General features: G+C 43.2%; 1 protein-coding gene across 7 annotated transcripts in view; it reads right to left on the bottom strand.

Moving 5' to 3' along the window:
- STRBP (spermatid perinuclear RNA binding protein) overlaps window positions 1-18,998 on the bottom strand; it is a 59,430-nt gene that overhangs the window by 13,420 nt on the left and 27,012 nt on the right. For 3 of the 7 annotated variants that reach the window (XM_030961193.1, XM_030961194.1, XM_030961195.1), the window contains exons 5-17: window positions 18,213-18,357; window positions 12,868-12,962; window positions 12,364-12,459; window positions 11,501-11,612; window positions 10,822-10,919; window positions 10,250-10,361; window positions 9,449-9,541; window positions 8,405-8,604; window positions 6,263-6,424; window positions 5,356-5,490; window positions 4,680-4,820; window positions 4,000-4,123; window positions 1,944-2,125 (exon numbers count right to left, since the gene is read on the bottom strand). In XM_030961193.1, coding sequence (XP_030817053.1) covers window positions 1,944-2,125; window positions 4,000-4,123; window positions 4,680-4,820; window positions 5,356-5,490; window positions 6,263-6,424; window positions 8,405-8,604; window positions 9,449-9,541; window positions 10,250-10,361; window positions 10,822-10,919; window positions 11,501-11,612; window positions 12,364-12,459; window positions 12,868-12,962; window positions 18,213-18,357 — 1,695 coding nt within the window. Of the gene's footprint in view, window positions 1-1,609; window positions 2,126-3,999; window positions 4,124-4,679; window positions 4,821-5,355; window positions 5,491-6,262; window positions 6,425-8,404; window positions 8,605-9,448; window positions 9,542-10,249; window positions 10,362-10,821; window positions 10,920-11,500; window positions 11,613-12,363; window positions 12,460-12,867; window positions 12,963-18,212; window positions 18,358-18,998 lie in introns of those variants that run through there. The other 4 variants (XR_004061214.1, XM_030961196.1, XM_030961197.1 and 1 more) reach the window with 3 other exon arrangements.

The raw sequence follows: 18,998 nt of genomic DNA, 5'->3' as shown, positions 1-18,998 counted from the left end.
TAGGTCAGCCAAAAATCAAGCACCTACAGTAAATTCTACATCTGCTTCCTTATTCTGCACTTCCTCTCCTGATCTGAAGTAGTAAATCTGGAAAGATTGACATCTGCCTGATTTCATTATTATTTTAGAGTTCTTGTGGCCTCACAAACTTCTGCACAATTAAACGTTTGTTTGGTTTTTTAATCTTGCCTATTTAAATTCTAGTATTTAACCTATGTATCCATTTAGAAATCACAAAGCAGCAACAGCAGGTATTTCAGAGCACCGGATGATCAAAGTGAAGTTTCCCAACATGCAACAGCTTACAAAGGCAAAGAGACATGTTTACCTTACAGCCAAAAAGCATTATCCCAGAACTTTGCATCACAATCATAAGACATTAAGAACAGAAACTCTTTATGTGAAGAATGGGGGCATCCAATTCCACAATGCTTTGAAGTCAGTGATATGTCACATATATACACCTAAGTGCTTAAAATCCAGCTCCCAAAATAGGCATAATGAGAAAAAAAATCCCAAACGGGAAGGAATGAATGAAAAAAGCAAGAAAAGCTGCAGGGAAACTTGATAACAGTTGTATTCCTGCCTTCAGTAGGGAAAGGATTCCTCATGTCACAGTGTGTCACTGCTTGTAAAAACACAGATATGCAGGTACCAGTAATCCTACTTAGAGACTGTTGCTTGAAAAGAACCAAGGGGGTTCTTAAAAAATCCATACCCCAAACTAAATTCCCTTTCATTTTTCTCTGAGAAAACATGTTGCTGTTCCTTGTGTGATGCACCACAAAGGACAGCACTCCATGGGACAGCCCTGCTGCCAGCTGCCCTTCTGTCAGAGGACAGGGCCAGTCAGCAGGTGTAAAACTACAGAGGTTTGCTCCAAATCTGGGGGAGAATTCCACACTGAACACAGACCGTAGGCCCATTCTCCCTCTCAGTACAGAACTGGACCAACTGGTCCCAGTCAGGCAAAGCAAATATTTTCCATAAAGCAGCACCATTTTTGCCCTGTTAGAGCTCATACCTCTAGAAAAGTCATGTAATTGACATTTCAAAATATTTTTAACTTTTATAATGATATCAGGGGAGTTCGTATTGCCCAAGTTAGACAGATTTGGAAGGAACAACTTACTACAAATGCTAAAAAGCAGAAGCAGAGGTTTCCCATATGAAAAATTCCGGGCCTTGAAGCATGCCAGTCATTTGAGCAGCAGACTGTGACCAGTCCCTGCCACAGGAGAGGCTGCTGGGACTGGTCCTGGTGGGCTCACATTGTGTGTGCCAGGACATATCACTGACTCCAAACTGCCCTGCTCCCATTGCCACATAAACCTCATTCAAAGTAACCAAAAGGGCCGGTTAGAGGAATGCATTGTTAGTCCAGCATAAAACAAGCCAGTGGGGAGGGAGAAGCCGAGTTAAGGAAAACCCTTCCATCACAGCTCTCTGGTTATCAGCTCATTTTACAATCTCCATGAAACCAGTGCTTTGCCAGCCTAATAGAACATGTTTCATAGTGAAAAGCATTGTGGCAAATGACTGTGTCCTGGCTGCCTCACAGACTGATTGCTACCAGTACCAACTACCCAAAAGCCATCCTGGTGTCCCAAGCAGTGGTGTTTTAGCCTGCAGGGGTGGGGGGGGTATTTGCCCATAGACTTCAAAGACAGCATTAAGGGAGCTTTGTCCACAAGTCACTTACACTTGGGAGCAAACATTTCACCAATGTTACTGTAATGCCATTTAGCTAAATCTGAGTCAGAGATGCTGAAATAGGCCCTTCGGTAGTCTTTGAATGGAGCACAGACTGGCTGTAAAAAGTAAGGGAACTACTTTGACTGGGTTCCAGTATGAAGGGAACAGGCAATTAGAACAAGCAGTCCTTCCACAGACCAGGCAAAGCAGAGGCAAAAAGCTACTCCAACCAAAAAAGAACCACAAGGTTATGGCATAAAAGTGGTGTTGTTGTCATGGTTTAAGAGCTTAAATCTCTTTGAATTTCTCCTTGGACTGCCACATTTGGATTGCCACAACAGTTTCTGCATAATTTCTAAGGTGTTAATTACAGGGCTGTACGTACCGTAGGCTGGTGCCGCTGTGCTGTATCCGTACGGTGCTCCATAGCCTGCAGGGAAACACAGGAGAGAGAGGGGTCATTCCCTGCCCTGCCTGTCAGTGTTGGCACACCTGCACATGAGCAGGGACGCTGTGCCTGAAGCAGGAGCACAGCAAAACCAAACTCACATCAATACATACAAATATTGCTGAAAACACCGAAATGTTCCTACATGGTGGCCAGAAGGACAAGCTGCCAGGGACTTTCTCAAGCCTCAGCATCAGAGAGTTAAAATTCCCTATTTCATTTCCTCAGCATTTTCTTTTCCACTCAATCCCTCAAGTCTGCACTGTCAGAGCATGGAGTTGGCATGACAGACATCTCATTTGCTTATGTTCTTCTTAAAACACAAATGCAGTCTATGCAGAGAACAGTCACTTTCCTAAATTTCCTTTAAAAAGAAAACGCTTTATGCCTGTGGTAGATGTCACGTCCCCCTTAGTAAAGCTCCTGACTTTCTCTGCCATTTCTAACAGAGTTCCACAGAAGACATGTGAACACCTCCACACAAACAGATCATTTTCCCCCAGAGAGCAGAGTGTGACTCTGAAGTATTTGAGAGAAAAAGCAACACAGGTAACACCAGCATTGGTTTCTACATGTCAGTAGTTCATGAAGGCTTTACAGGGTTTCTTTTTCTGGTGAGACTGCTGGTGTCACTCCAAAAAAGTAAGAGATTTCTGAGAAGAATAGGTGATAGAGAGAAATAATCTGTGAAGGCCAAGGCCAATAAAAGCTTAACTACAGCAACTGGGAAATGAAACTTACTTCTGGAATAATTCCACACTGGCAAGAAGCATGCCCCTTGGCAGGTTAAAGTGTCTCTTAAATGACTCCTCAGGCAGACAGACAGTTCCAAAAACAATGTTAACAGCCATTAAAAATGAATTACTGGGTTTTAATATTTAAAATGACATGACCATACAGGAACAATGAAGATGACATGCTGCCAATGGTGCCAGGCAGGAAGGCTCCCAAACAACAGGGCTGTGCTATTAGCACATGCGAGCTGCTGGAGGGTCTAATTGGAGCTCATGCTGTAATCTGAAATCCTGAGCATGAGGACTAGAAGTGTTATTTTTTGGAAGCTACTACTGGATTTGCTTTGACTAAGGCATCTTCAGCATCTCATCCTTACAAATCTGTGGTTCTTAGAACAAGTGAAAACAATGTCTGTATTCCTTTCACATGTCACCCACAAACCTCAGACATGCTATAAAGTCACAAAGAAAATGCACTTTGAAAAGAAATTTGAGGATGGAGAAAGTGATCATTTCATGAACATTTTCTTGTGAAAATGTGAAATGGGAACCAGAAGCCCTTGAACTTCAGAAGCTGTTTCTGCTAATCAGAACAATGCAGTGCGGATGATGATTCCCCATCAGCCAGAGTATGAAAAGAAATTCTTTTATTTCTGGCCACCACAGAAGCTACTATTAGATGCTTCCAGGTGGAATTCACGTAGAGGATTTTTGGGAGCTCAGGGACTCTTGAGCCTGCTGACTTCATGTTCACAAAGGATTCTTGGAAAAGGCACTCCTATTGCTAAACCAGTACATGATCCAGAAGGTTCTTAGGCAGGAAGAGAGTGTTGGGAATTGTGCCATGGCAATGAACTATGAGGACAAATCATAAAATAATAAAGCCAAGACAGCCATTATGCCCATAACTGTGTGCTCTGTGCACACAGAGCTTTGAGCTGCACACTCATAAAGGATACAGTCTGCCAGTTTTCCAGCTCTTTGATTTATTTAAACCCCCATGAAGCCTTCTGCTCCATGTCGGATGGTTAAAGGAATCACTTGCACAGGTGAATAACACATATGAAAAAGAACACCCAGCAGACAAATCCTAAACTGTCAGCTACAAGCGTGGTGCCTTACCTGGTGTTATGTATCCAGTAGCAGCAGCTGCCCCAACGAACGCCCCTCGTGTTAGAGCACCTCGTCCTCTGCCTCGAACAGCCTGGACTGCTGCAGAAACAGCTGTATTGACAACCCCTTTAGTCTGCCCAGAGTGACAAAAAATAGCAGTTTAGAGAGTGAGTGTTGCAGGAATACAAGGCCACCTGCATTAAATCATCCCCTTTGAGAGGGCTCTGTAAACATGCCTGATGTGCCAGGCTGGCTGAGCAGAGACTGGAGAGTGCTGTGCCAAAGGATGTGAGTGACAGGGACACAGCGGGTCCCTGGCCCTGTCACTGCCTGCAGAGCCCAGCACGTTCCCCGTGCTCAGCCCTGGCAGTCCCTTCCCTCAGACTGTGCCTTATTTACCTCAGATTTGGGCATAACTGAACACTGCTGGCTTCTGAGCCTCTCTGCTGCTCCTCCATGCTGTCTTTCCTATCTCCTTACAACTTTCCTCAACCTACCGCACTGGTTTTACATCTCCCTTACCCTCCTGAATCCACATAACTGCAGCAGGGCCAAGATCTCACCCCCAAACAGCCAGCTCACAACACCACCAGCCTGTGTTAACCTCACTTTACTAAAATGCTGCCTTCTGTATCAAAAACCAACCCAGACCTGGGATAATGGTCCAAAAAGCAAGTTACAGTTCTTACCTGAGGAAGAATCTTCTTTTTCTTGTTATTTGCTGCATTAGGCCCAGAAAACAGTTTTTCAAGTGCTGCTAATGCAGCACTTGCTTTTGCTACTTTCTTGTTTGGGCCTGCACCTCTGAACTTCTGCCCATCTACTTCTACCTGAAAATTAAGACATGAGTTTATGCCTAGTATTGATGCACAGGAACACCATGCTGCACCCACTCAGCTGATGTGCCACCCATAAAGAACTTCAGTAGGAAAAAACATCCTTAGTGCTTTATGTGACAAATTTCTCTTGGTTCTAGATCTGCAACTGCTAAAGGATACCAAGGTTATCCTGGGAAGCAGTGTGTCAGAGATACTGGGAATCTGGAAACTACAACTGCAATTCAAAGAGGACCAGCATATCTGTTGCATACTGGATTTAACCCATACCCTGGAGTCTTCTTTGTCATGAAGTTTTGGTCAGAATCCAGTTTGAATTCTCACTGTATTTTCCTAAAGTAGAAAGGCTATTCCTTTCCCCAGCTGAATCATCACAGCAACAAAGAGATACATAACCTGAGAAATCACCACCACGGCTGTGCATTGCAAAAGGCAAAATAGCAAAAATGTGAGCTGCAGCAGCAAGTGACTCTGCTGCACCATTAATGACCAGGTGCACCCTCCCCAGCTGCACCTCTGCCCCTCTCACCTCCATCACAAAGCGCTTGTCATGGCTTCCCCCTGTTTCGGAGATGAGCTCGTACTTCAGACCTCTTCTCTTTTCATTGAGCTCCATCACCGGGTTTTTACCACTTGCTGTGAGTATGGGACCCTGAGTTCTTACCTAGAGAGACATGCAGGGTGTTACTTCAGAGCCTTTCTCTCTTCAAAATGCAGCCAAACCTCTGCACAGCTGTATCACAGGTAACAGTGCCCTGGCTGCAGCAACCAGCGATGCCGGCACAGCAAAGGGCAAGTCTCTGAAGAAGGGCATGAGGACCAGCAATGGTGTCACAGAAGTCACACCCATTTATTTCTGTTAGTGAGGGCTGCTGTCCTCATGGCCTGATCTGGTGCCTGCACAAACTAAACATGACACCAGCTGCACTTGGAATTGCAACCCTGAGAGAATCTGAAGCTGAAGGTGGGGCCACGGTGTCAAGTTCCTTGAAATTGAAGGCTTTCACACTGAAAGGAGAGAGACTGGCCTTCCCAGCCCTGCACACATCTCTGCTCTTCCACCTCATTATGTCCTGGCACTACCCAGCTCAGACTGAGTCACGTGTCTTAGTAGAAATGTCTGTAAACTGTTTGGAAAGCAAGGTAAAGCTGAGATCTCAGCACACGAGATCAGTCTACAATAGAATTTTCTCAGCTATGGATAAAAACAGGGCAGTTCCATTAAAAATACTCCATTTCCATTCCCCTGGAAATTTCTCAGTGGACTAAACATGTATGTGGTTTGAGTCATCCATGATTACACACTGGAAATTGTTTCCCAACTGAAGAATTTTACGTTTTACCATTCTGACAAGTAGAGCAGAAAAAAAACCCAATGAAAAGTGAAACCCCAAACCCCACACCTCCATCTTTTGTACTTTCAATGCAATCCTTACCTCTAGGGTAGCGGAGGTGTCAGCTGTGGAATTGCCAGTATTATTATTGCTTGAGATTGAAGATGTTGTTTCATTTTTACCTTCAGTATCTGATTTTTCATCAGAACTTACACACTCCACATCTGCATCAAAACCTGTTGGATACCCCATTGCTTGTAAAACCTACAACAAAGCCCCATGAAGAGAACTGTGACAGAGGTAGCAGAACAGGAGCAAATACAAAGTTGATCACAACACAAGAAACAATACACCATACACCATAAAAAGGCAGATTCCTTAGAATATTATTTTTTTCCTATTTGAAATAGAGATATCCATTTCAGTGGTTATCAGTAGGGAATACAATATCAGTGGGGAAAATAATTTCAGGTTTCCAAAAGTGGAATCAACACAAAGCAGAATTTTAGTCTCAAAGATACTCATGAGCATCATTCATCATCTCAAGAATTCCTTGTAAAGTAAGAAATTAAAGACACTGTTTAATGGCCTTATAAGGAAATAGTTTCATGCATGATTTCCCCCCTGTGTCTATGGACATATCAAGAGACAGACTGTGGGGCAAATGTGAGAAAACAGTCTTGTGAGAATTCAAGCCTTGTACAAGATGGTACTTCTGGAGCTCAGTTCCTTCAAAAACATCCTCCATGAGCAAGGCCAGCCTCTCCCTTAACCAGCTTCCTGATCCAGCTGCACAGAGCTACCACACATAGGGCAACGGAAACTGAAAGGAACCTGAAACTCTGCTGAAAATCTGGGGCCAAGAACAAAGTCTGCAGAAATGACTGTGTTCAAACCCTGTGCTGAGACCTGCCTGGGTAAACCCGTGGCTCAGCTGCCATGCAGTTGGGGTACATCTGGCTGCGTTCTCGGGGCTTCTACATTTTAAAAACGTCAGATTAGAAAGTGAAATCTCACATTATTCCCTCTTATAAGGCTGGAAGGCAGGATCTGGGTCTGCTGAGAAGGGAAAGAAAGAAAGAAGGAGAGAAAAAAAAAGCAACTCTGACCACACCACCCATTTCCTCTTGGCTTGAATCGCGGATGTTTTGATGTGTAAATTTAGAGAAAACAGAGCTGGGTCGGCACCAGCACAGATCTGGCTGACGCAGAGAGGTTCAAGGGCAGAGCAGTCACAGTTTTTCAGGGCAAGAGGGTTTTTTGCGCTTTTTTTTTTTGTTTTTTAAACTGCAGGGAGGTAGGAAAAATAAAAGAATGAGGCAAAAGGTCTGGAAGTACACACATGCAGGGAGCTACTTTTCCTGAAGGAATAACACATGCCCTCAGATGCTTCTGGACACTTTGAACTTGAAAGCACATAGGACAATGGGATTTTCAAAACTGCAATCAAAGGAAAGCAGAAAGTTGCCAGATGAAGATTCTAAAAAGGAAATTCTTGTTCAAAACAAAATGAGGCACAGAATGACAGATGGGCCTGTTCCTATCAGAAAAGCAGTTCCATTAACAGATGTTCTTTTGTAGACTCGTTTAGGCTGGGAAAGACCATTAAGATCATTGAGTCCAACCATCCATTACCCCAGCCCTGCCATGCCCACCACTGAGCCATCTCCCCAAGCACCACATCTGGTGGATGCTCACATTGGGCATTCCAGTCTGTCCTGCTGTCATGTAGAGCACCTGCAGGAAGCAACAGCAGCTTGACCAGTCTCTGAATGACACCAGTGTCCTACTGGAAATTTAACTGGATAAATCATGGTTTACCCAATACACAGAGGTACTCTTCAGGCACCGAGGACAGAACTCTATTTCCAGGAGCTCACAAGCCAGGAATAGACACAGAGAAGGAGGGGGAGAAAGAAGCAGCCACCAATATGCCACTTCGAAACCAACAGGAGGAAGGAGTAGAACAGAACAGAACTAAACCCCTCCCATCCAGAATTTCACCACCACATTCAGTCCACTGCAACATGAGCTGACCTGTACAGCCCCAGGAAATTCTTCCCCCCACCGCTAGCACAAAACCAGTGATGCTCTTTGAACCAGCTGTCTTTAGAGCACACAGTGAGCAGCTCAGCTTAATGTTTTGGGTTTTTTTAATTTTGAGCTTGCATATCACTAGTTTTAAGTACATTTCATACTCCATCCCAAGATGTGGGGTTAGCAGATTATTTCAGGCTGCCTTACCTTCACTGCCACATGGAGCTTGGCTGTTTTCTTAGAAGGTCCTGATGCTTCATAAGTCGTACCATCAACATCTACAGACATTGTGAAGACTGGGGCATGGACTGGACCAGACTGTGACAGCAGCTTATACTGAAGCCCTGGCCTGATTTGGTTCAGCCTCATCAGAGCATTCATGAGATCTATTGCTTTACTATCTAGTACTAGTACAAGATAGTAGAAGGGGTGGGGGAAGGAGGGGAAAGGAAAATGAACAAAACAAGATGAACAGAAAAATGAAACAGTTTGCATTTCAGTGCCTTCTGTCTGTATCAAGGAGCAAAACCATCCCTCAGCTTCTCAAGAGGGCGAGGAGAGCCATAACACTGTTAAGTCCTTAATAAGCCATTCTAATTCGGGGTAACAACTATTGTGACCTCGTTTTATATTAACAACATTAATATGTTGTGCAGCTAGCTGTATTCCTCCTGCCTGCTGTAAAAGGAGTAACAAGTTTTATAGCTAATGGGGAACAAGATCCAGAACTGGCATCCAAGTAGCACAATGAAAGTAGCCACCAGAATGACTGGATCCCAGCAATGCCAAGAGACTTCTAGTCTGTGCATATGTGCAACATCAATGTTTTGCAGATTACACATTTTATTTTCCTTGTGGGAGATCTTGAGAGACCAGCATCTAACTCAGGAAGGGGAAGAGTGAAGAGAGTGCAATCTTCACTCACAAAAGTCACTGCAGTACTTTAAAAAGACCCCACAATACAGGGATGTTACCAATAAAGTACCTCAGCTGCTTGGGCAACTTCAGTTCTGGTGTAACTTGAGGGTAATCCCATTTACAAATGCAAATCATTCAGTTAGTAAAGCATGTCAGGGGAAATTCAGATGCACAGAGATGTGTTTGACATTCCAAATGTAGGGTGATATAGACAACAATTTTGTTCCAAAGACTTTTTCACATGCTCTACCACGCCAACACAGAGAGGCTTTTAAAGCAGCTCCCCCTGTACAATAGATCTTTGAAAACAGAGTGGAGAAGTGCTGCACTTACTTTTCCTCAGATTACGCTTCATCTTTTTATTTGGATCTTTATCATCCCCAACACTGTCTTCAAACGGTCTCTTCAGAGCAGATGAGCCTGTACCTAGGGTATAAAGTTCCTTGTAATATGGATATGCCATTAGGAAAACACGACCCCACAGCAGGAGTCTGATTAGTCCCACACTGTTTCTTGCTTGTTTATAGAGAAGAGAACTCATCCATCAGTCACAGCTTTCTTATTGCTACATGAAAGCCAATACTGGTTTATTGCTCACTCTGCCAGGCCAGGCAGGATCTCTGTGTCCAGTACCAGGTGTGGGATAAGGACTGCAAACCTGCAGTGCTGTTTTCCACATTTAGTCTAAGCAAGACTTCCAACAGTATTGTTTTTACAAAAAAATACAAATGGAAATTTTTAAAATTAGATATATATTGTTTTCTAGGAATAATTTTTGAGTAATTCTTATTATGGACACTCATTATATGCTTTTTAACACGTCTGCAGTCTCTCCTTGCCAGCATAAGAATCTAACACTACTTCTGCTCATTGCATGCCAAGGGACTTTGTGCTTAAAGATAATCATCAGCTATATTATGGCTGTTGTGCCTCTTGTCTCTTGGTATTTCTAGAGACCAGAACTTCCAGATTTTATTCTCACAATGAAATATTGAAAAAACAAAAATCACCCCACATATAACAAAGAATAGCTTCTACTTGACATTCACAGCACATAATTCAGAACTTCACCCATTCTAAATTAACTCCTAGTTTACTGCTCAAGTAGTGACTTTTGGAACAAATAATACCTACCTTCTTTGTCAGTTACTGACCAGGAGTATTTCTGAAACGACTTATTTGATGGGAGGGGATCCATTTCCAAAACTTTATAGATCTGCCCAAAGGCTGATAATCTGAGCGCGTGCTGAAAGGGACAGTAGACACACATTAATCACAGCAGGATTTCACCTCAGTTGCTCAAGTTTTTTAGTAAGTCTTTAGACACAAAACTACTTCTGTGGTTTTGACAGACAAGAAGACAGCTTTTACAGCTGGCCTCTGCAATAGCTGTGGGAAATACTAATGTCTGAAAACATAAAACTCCTGAACTTCTGAATCACAGAATGCAGGGCACACTGACAGGGAGCCCACCCAGGGGCTCTGTGCTGGGAGCCAAGGTGGGTGCACAGGCACCTCGCTGCCTCTGCCAGGATAAGATTTCACACACATTTAACTCCTGCACTCCTGATCTATGGTTTAACCTTTCCAGGATAGTGCAGCCCAAGAACTGTCAGGACTGCCATGAAAACAAGCCATCCTGGCAGAGAATAAATGGTGCTAATGAGCTGAATTCCTCACTGTTGCACACACACAGAGTTCCCTACCTGAGCACTGTGTGTAATGGCTTCTTTTTGCTGAACTGTCATGTAAGACAAAGCGTCCGTGGGCTCGCGCTCGCAGGGGTCGTGCAGCCCCGGGCCCCCTGGCAGGGAGAGGAACGGGGATTACTGAGGGAACGAGCAGCAGGGTGCAAACAGGGACTGACAGAGCAGCTGAGCCCAGCTGCTGCACACAGGGCAGCAGCCCTTCTCCAGCAGGGACTCAGGCCTCACGCAATGCAAACTGACCCAGGGTTTTACCCTTGCAGTGGCCACAGACCTTATCAAAGTAAACACTGCACGTGGGTGATAACATTAACTGAAATCAGTAGGTCTGGAAGAAAACACATAATTTGGACAGATATGTAGATTTCAAGGAATCTGTAGAAACCAGATAATCATTAAGTCTATTTACCTGCAACCCCTTAATGAGGTAGGGGTTAATTTATAACAAATCTAACATTCCCCGGTAACTTCTCCTGCAGTGGCAATATCATTCACACAGTTACCACTATGCAAAATCCTTTCTTTTAATTTTATATTTTAAAGAAAAAAACATTAATTTCACTCCATAGCAGGTTCAGAGTTCACAGCAGGCATTTTTCATGTAATCCTACAGCAACAGCTAAATATTTAGGTGGGCTGAGCATCCCTTTGTGTTCCTGGAGTTAATTTAGCCCCTTACCAGGAAGCAGAATTCCAGATGCCAAACACTCCATCACTCGTCGCAACGCTTCCCCAGCACCCAAAGGTCTATTACAAGTACCTATAGATTTTTCACATATAAGCTCGAGTGGCTAGAAGACATTAAATTACAATTAGTATGGACACAAGGGTAACTGTGACTGAAAGTTAAAAATGGGGGGGGCGGGGGACAGAGGGGATGAACATCCACATCAGGACACTCTGTAATCCACTACAGGTCTAAGGGACAGAGACCTGCCCCAGATGAGGCCATGTCCTTGTGCAGGGCACATCTCTGTCCCCCTGGTCTGAGTCACCTTTTGGAGAGCAGCTGGTGTCCTCACTGTCTGCGCAAAAAGTCAAAAAGGAGAGGTCTCTAAAGTCAAGCCAGGTGAATGTTCTCCTTTCAGAGGGCTTTCAGTTCCACACAAGAGAAACACCACCTCTGTGCCCTACAGAGTGTTCCTCTCCAGACACGCAGAGCAAACCTGCCCACGAAAGGGTGACAGCCACTGGCAGGAGTGGCATTGTCAAGGGAGCAGGATAGTTTTACAATACTAAACAAGAGGGATGGAAGGCAACAAGTGGGAGTCTGTTGCCAATCCCCTGGGATGTGCGAGGCCCACAAAAGCGTGTCCCTTTCCATGGGATCAGTGTGTCCCTTTCCATGGGATCAGTGCATCACAGACTCGAGGACTACTTGCCTTCCCTCCTCTGCACAGGGAGCAGTTAATGGGGAGCAAAGGAACAGGGGTAGAAGGAGGAATCTCATACAAGACTCTGCTTTCTCCAGTCCAGACACTGCTGCAACTCTCAGGAGATCTGAGACATGACCCTGTGGCCTTCAGCTCATTCTGTACTTACCCAGCCTTTCAACGGTGCCCATGTGGGGACTCTGTTGCACAAATCCCGCAGAATACGAAGGACAATTACACATGATTTTAGTCCATTTGCCCTGGCCTAAAACAAACAAAATGATTCCAATACACCTGCAAAAGCCTGGTCTTCAATTCTGCTTTTCTTTTTAAATGCACAGAGTCCTGGGATAGATTTTAAATTATTATTACTTAATACTTAATCAGCTTCATGCAAAATAAAAACACTTATATAAAAGTACACTTGAATTTAGAGAGATGTATAAAAAAGGCAGCAAAATGTCAAGATTGCTTTTGTAGCCTCATGACAACTCTGGACCAGCTGACTGTCTCCCTGTCAAATTGCCCTCGCACGGTACAGCACTGGGTTGGAATTCTAGACCTTTGCTCTAGGAGGGACTAGTCAGAAATTAAAGAGGCATTAAAATTAAAACTGTCTCAAATAAAACCTCGCAAGGCTACAATAACAACAAGGTAAGAACAAAGAGCCAACCTGAAACCATTTGGCGTGCCGCAGAGACGCCAAGGCCTCCAGGCATTTCTGCCTGTCCAATAAGTCCGGAGGATCTTTCATCGCAACATTATCTACTGGTAAAAATGGGATAAAAAGAGACAGATACAATTTGACCAAGGGGTTTCTGTCACAATACAAAAAGAGCGGCAGCATCTCAATGAGATAATAAGACTCCCAGAATTTAAGTGCACTGTGTTATTTAATTTAAAGAAGCCATTAAAGGTAGTAAATGTGCACGTGTGCAACAGAAGCAAAGGCATTCACTCCTTGTAAAATAATAGTAATAATAAAGATGGCCACTGCTACAGACAATCTGGGATCTTATTAAAAATGTAGAACACATTTCAGGGCAGAAAATAGCTCTATAGCACTTTTCCTTTTTTTTTCTGTTGGGATGTACTGGGCTTTTTTTCCCTCTTATTCTTTGTGACTTTTATTCCACAAAGGTGGCACAGAATTTCAAAGCTTCTTTGGACAAGAGGAAGATATTCTCAGAGGGTAATAAGAAAAATGTAATAGGTAGAAAGTGAAATTACATCCATGCAATTGTTGAGAATTCCAAAGAAAAACATTGAATATATTTGAAATATTACTGCATTAACAGTACTAGCCAGTATAACTCAATGGAAGAAATATACAGAAATGCTAGTACAATACTTTAGTTTGATTAGTCTTTCATATAACCAGAGCATATGAAAGAATGGGTTTGGTAACTTCCAGGTCATTAATGTATTTGAGAGGAAGTGCCCTCATGTAAAAGCTTCCCAACAGCAACTGAAACCAACAGAGGAAATTCGAAGATGGATTTGAGAGACAAGACACTGATATTTTCTGTCCAGGTTTACACTTTTTTGCCTTCCCCCCCTTTATCAACCAACTTGTAACAAACTGCTTTTAGCAGCCACATCCCATTCTACATTAAGGGGAAATCTCTATCAGTCCTTCTGTATTTATTTTATTTTAATCCAAAGGAGTTTGTGACATCCAGATTCTCTGGAAACTCTTTATAAATGACAGATTCTACATTTCTGTGAAATCACATTACAAAGATACTAGTTTTAGCTGATGTTGAGAACAACTGGAATAACAAAATTAATCCATGGCTTAACTAAAACCTTGAATATGACATTTTTCTATGAATACATAGTTACTCTTGACTTAAAAATAAATAATTTGGAAACACACTCTTTTCATTATTCATAGTGATTAATTCTCCAGGTCTTTAGAGACCTTTGCAGAGGTGAATGAAATACTAAATCCACTCCAAACGGAAAACTCTGCTAGATGAGCAAAATCCAGTAAGACATCTAAAATACCAGGACAGGTTATGAGGAAAAAGTACCATCAGTGTGTTAGTGCCATCTCCAAGGACATTTCCATGGGTTCCTTTGAATGGGACTGGCTGCACAAGCAATTGCATCTTTAATGTTAAGGCTGCCTCTCCTAAACCATTTCCTGGGAAAGTTGCTCTGGTCAAAGCACTTGATGTTATGATGAATAAAAGAGCCCAAAGCAAAAAAACCCCACCAGTGTAAAACTGAACAGAACCAGTATCTTGTCTGACAGGTGATGGTTGCAGTTCACAGCTGCTGACTCAAGTGCTATAAGCTTATTTTCTAACCCCTGTGAACTTCACAGCAGATATTTGCATTGTTTTTTTGCCCTCATCAACAGTATTCCAGGATTGGGATTAAATCACTCCTCTTGTCTGCTTTGCAAATCAGTGTCCAAATGAAAGCTGCAAAGTCTCAAAGCTCTGGCTTTCTTTGAGCACAAAAGGTCACTTTGGAACACAAGATTTGCTTCTAAATTTCCTTCACAGTTTCGTTGTTTTCTGGAGTGACATTTGTGGCACAGGATTACTCAACATCCATCTGGGTAGTTCTCTGAGAAAACTTCACTGCAGACAATATAAACATCTGCTTAAAGCTCAAGTATTATATCAAACAAGTACTGTCAATGAATGATCAGAATCTTCTTTTAAAACGTTAGAAATGGCAAAGGTGACTGACTGCAAAATCATGATTTTTTTGCAATGAACTGGGGCTCAGTGTTATATGAGGCTTTGCTAAAGAGTGCTGCAGCCATTGATAAAGTAAATTAATTTTTCATTTAAACTACAAACCAAACAGAATACATGTCACCTGTCATTCAGGTGAACCAAAACCCTCCTAAGATGTGTTTCAACAATTTAGAACTATACATTTTCTTACAGGATTAAGACCATTTCCCAAGGCCTAATTTACAAATATCTTGGAGAATTTTGCCAATTGCTTGTTCAGCCCCAGTGTCCTGATGTTGCAGTCTGCCATCTTTGGGGTGCAAGATTCTATTAAACAGAAAGATGAGGAGAACAGGCAGTGAAGAGGGCGAGTGGCTTGCAGCGGGCTCCCTTCAGACCCCTCGGGAGAATGGCATGTTTCTTCATGCTCTGCCAGTCAGGAAAGTGAGACCAAATCAAAATTTTCAAATGGGATTGCAAAGCTTTCCTTTTTTCCTTGTAGTTTTAACAAGGGCAGCGATCCAAGGAGTTTAGTAAAGAGTAAATTCTAAAGCCCTGACGTTAGCTCACACTATGCAACGCAGAACCAATCCCTCAGGAATTCTCTCCCCACTGCTGTAGCATTCTCTTCACACAGGAGCTGCCAACTCCATTCATCTGAGCCCTACGAGGAGCCTTGTGTTCTCCAGAGAGGGGAGGGCAGGCTGGGGCTTGCTGCCCCTGCAGAGGCACTTGGCCCCTTGGGAGCATCACTGGCCATGTCCTGCTCCAGGAGTAACGGGACTTCAGCCCCACTTTGGTGAGCCAGCTTGTTTGTAATTACATTATTTGTTTTTACTGTATGCTCAGTAACAACAACTGGTTTCAGGATACAAGGTTCTGGTCTGCAAAGCCCAATTTGATGCTGTGACTAAAAATTCAGTTTCTTAGGAAGTTTAAAATTTAAACGGCTGCAAAATGCAGGCAAATTTAGGTGCTTGACTTCTCAACATGAGAAAGCAGAGCTTTATGGGTAGCTGTTTGTGAGAAACACCAAAATGCACACACACACTGAGCCACTATTTATTTTTGCTAAGGAGCAGCAAAAACAAATAGGACATACACCACATCTTAAACATGAACACTTTTCCAAAGAGGTGGGGACTGAAGAGAAATCCAGGAATGTTTTTCGATACATTCTGACATCAGGGCATGAAGGCACACACAGCATTCCTACAGAACAATGGGAGCACTGGGAACAAGGGCTGTTGGCCTGACCTGGGTTGTTAGAGGACAGATTAGTGCTAATCCCACCACAGAAACCTTGGTCAGTTTTCCACAGGCTCCAGGCAGTCTGGGCCTATCTTACATGGAAGATGAAAGGCAAGTTCAGCAGCACTTTGAGCTCCTTCAGTCAAAAGAATGCATGGAGCCAACTGACAGGTTTTTAAAACTGCATAGGAAGTCTACTTACTTTTGGTTGACACTGTTCAGTGGTAGTGAAAAAATATGGCAGTGCTTTGGAGATCAAGGTGTTTTCACCAGTTTTCTCCAATTATTCTCCCTATTCAGATGAAATTTTTTTGGTCTGATTCTAAGTGATTCCAATCTAAATGGTTGGAAAGATTACCAAAAACAATGTATCCCTCCCAACTTACTTAGTGAGATCTGCATAATTAATGCTCCATATACCTTGGAAAGGAATATGATAAATGTCTCTGTTCTTAGTGATGAATCAATGCCAAGGAACCTGGGCTTTAAAATGAGATCCATGACCCTATTCCCTGTTCTCAGCAGCTGCACAGAATGACAGTGTATAACCACTTCAGGAGAGGTGGTAAAACCATTTTAAATTTCAAAAATATAGTAGAGACCTTTGAAAATATTTTAAGATACTGAAAAAAAACCAGACCACCTACGTTTTAAGCATGAGAAAGCATAAAATTCCAACTCTCCTTTAGTCTGAGATTAATTCAGAAATTCCTGGACTTCGCTGGCATTACAGCATCAATTTTTACAAGAAAATACTTGGGCAGAAGCCTTTGTGTAAAACCGTATCCCCCGGTGGGAATCTCACAAATCCTTCACCATCGGAATTCGTCCTACACTTCGGGCTCTCTCATGAACATGGATGAGCTGCAGCAGCTCCAGGGCTGGTCTCAGCATCTTGTGGGAAGCTGAACAACTAAAGCAATATGCAGTTTATTTTTAATGGTCTTGGAAACAGCATTGTTGCTAATTTCAGAATAAACAGCCAGTGTAATTAAGGGATCTTTGCCATTCATCTGTTCTGTAAGATTTTTCTACATTCAACTGCTGCCAAAGTGTTACATGTCACTTGGAAAGGGATCCTTCCTGCCATCGCCTCCAACAAAATGAGGAGAAACTGACCAACATTTCTCACCCCGTAGGTTTTCCATGTGGGAGAGGGAGGAAGCAAAGGACTTGTGGCAAGTCTAGAAATGGGAAGAGAGCAACAGGGAGTTCCCTAGCCCACATGGGCCCAGCTGCCTCAGTTGTCATGACAGAGAGTGGCCAGTTGGTCAAAGGTCTGACATCATCCAGTGGCAAAGTTTCTAGGGATAGCTTTGGGAAGCGGAAGCAGAAATTACTGAAAAGATTTTAAAAATACAACAAAGTATGGCTACATTTGCTCTTCTCTATTGCTCACAGTCTGTTTCCAGACTCACTGGTACTACAGGCCCCACTCCTGCAGCACAGAACTGTGTGACACCGCGGCGAGGGAGAAGGAACGGAAAGGACTAAGTGACAGTTTTCTAGAACTATTTTACTCTAAGGACATGAGGTACAACGTTCAATTCAGAAGCAAAAGTGCTGTGTCACAGCACCGTAACTTCAATTGTATCCCAATTAGGAAATTCTTAAAGCCAGAAACATACACATCATCAATCAATAAAAACTGAGGGCCAGGACAACACACTGGCGAGCTTTGCAGGAGAGGGCTTTTACATAAAGAGAAACATTTTTATGAGTTTTTCAAGAAACTGTGAACCAATCCCACTTGACTGACTTAATTTGCAAACAAGACTGTGCAGCGCCAGGTGCTCAAGAATTAAATAGCAAGTCTGAAAGAAAGGAGAACTAAGATGTCAGAGTTAACACTGTAGGAATATTGCTTGAAAGGAAAACTACACATATTTACATGAAATTTAAGTGACTGCTGTCTTTTCAAGGCACAAATAATGTAAGTCATGGTGGTGATAACCAGTCTAGTCAATACATGATGCACAATTAAAAACCTACTTGCCAATTAACCCTGTGCTGCACAGTCAGGACATTTAGCTAGAACAGTCTTAAAACCAAGTTAAAACGCTCTGTGTACCTCCTTCCTTCTTCTCTGCTTCATCTCGGATGAGAGGGGATGTGAGTATCACCTTCAAAGTGAGCTTGGGCTCCTTTGTGTTATGGATAACAATAGCTGCCTCATTTACATGCTCCTCCACCAGATACTTCTCTTCTGTAAGTTTCTGAAAGTCACCAAGAAAGATTTCAAGACTCTCCCAAATCGACTGAAAAAGTGAAGAATCTGTGTATGTGTCTCAGCTAATGAGAAAGCTACAGGGCATTGCAGTAACAAAGGCAGCCTTGCCTCCCTCATTAAAAACAATTTAAAACATTTCTTTTGTAGCCAGTGCTACAACTGCCTTACAGTTCGCTCCATTAACATGCACTGTATCAGAGTTGTCTGCAGTGGTCTCTCTGCAGGTCTTTCAGCAACCCTTTGGGACCTCTCTCACCCTCCAGAAGGACAAGGGCAGCCACAGATGGCTCAGAGGCCTCCAGCCACCCCTTCTGTGCAGAGCCTGGTTCAGCACACCAGTAGGTAGGTGCTCTGACCCCTTCGCTGCTGCAATCTGCTCTGCAGCTCCCTTATTGTTGGGATGAAAATGGCTGAGCATCTGCTCACCATGAGCCTTCAAAACAGCAAAGCAGCAGCTCCTGAGTCTCTGAGCCTCACTTGTTCCTTTTGTCCACTAATGGGCCTAAACCCTCCTTCACCTACAGCATCTGATCCCCCTGCAGAACCTCTCCTTGTCTGCCATGCCTACAACAGTTGGAGCATTTAATGAGTCAGAGTCCTCTTCTCTCATCTTTTCTGTAATCACTC

Source organism: Camarhynchus parvulus, chromosome 17 (genome assembly GCF_901933205.1).
Source record: "Camarhynchus parvulus chromosome 17, STF_HiC, whole genome shotgun sequence".
In the NCBI taxonomy this organism is placed as follows: Eukaryota; Metazoa; Chordata; class Aves; order Passeriformes; family Thraupidae; genus Camarhynchus; species Camarhynchus parvulus.
Note: the sequence above shows the minus strand (reverse complement) of the source record. Positions and strands in the feature narration are given on the sequence as shown.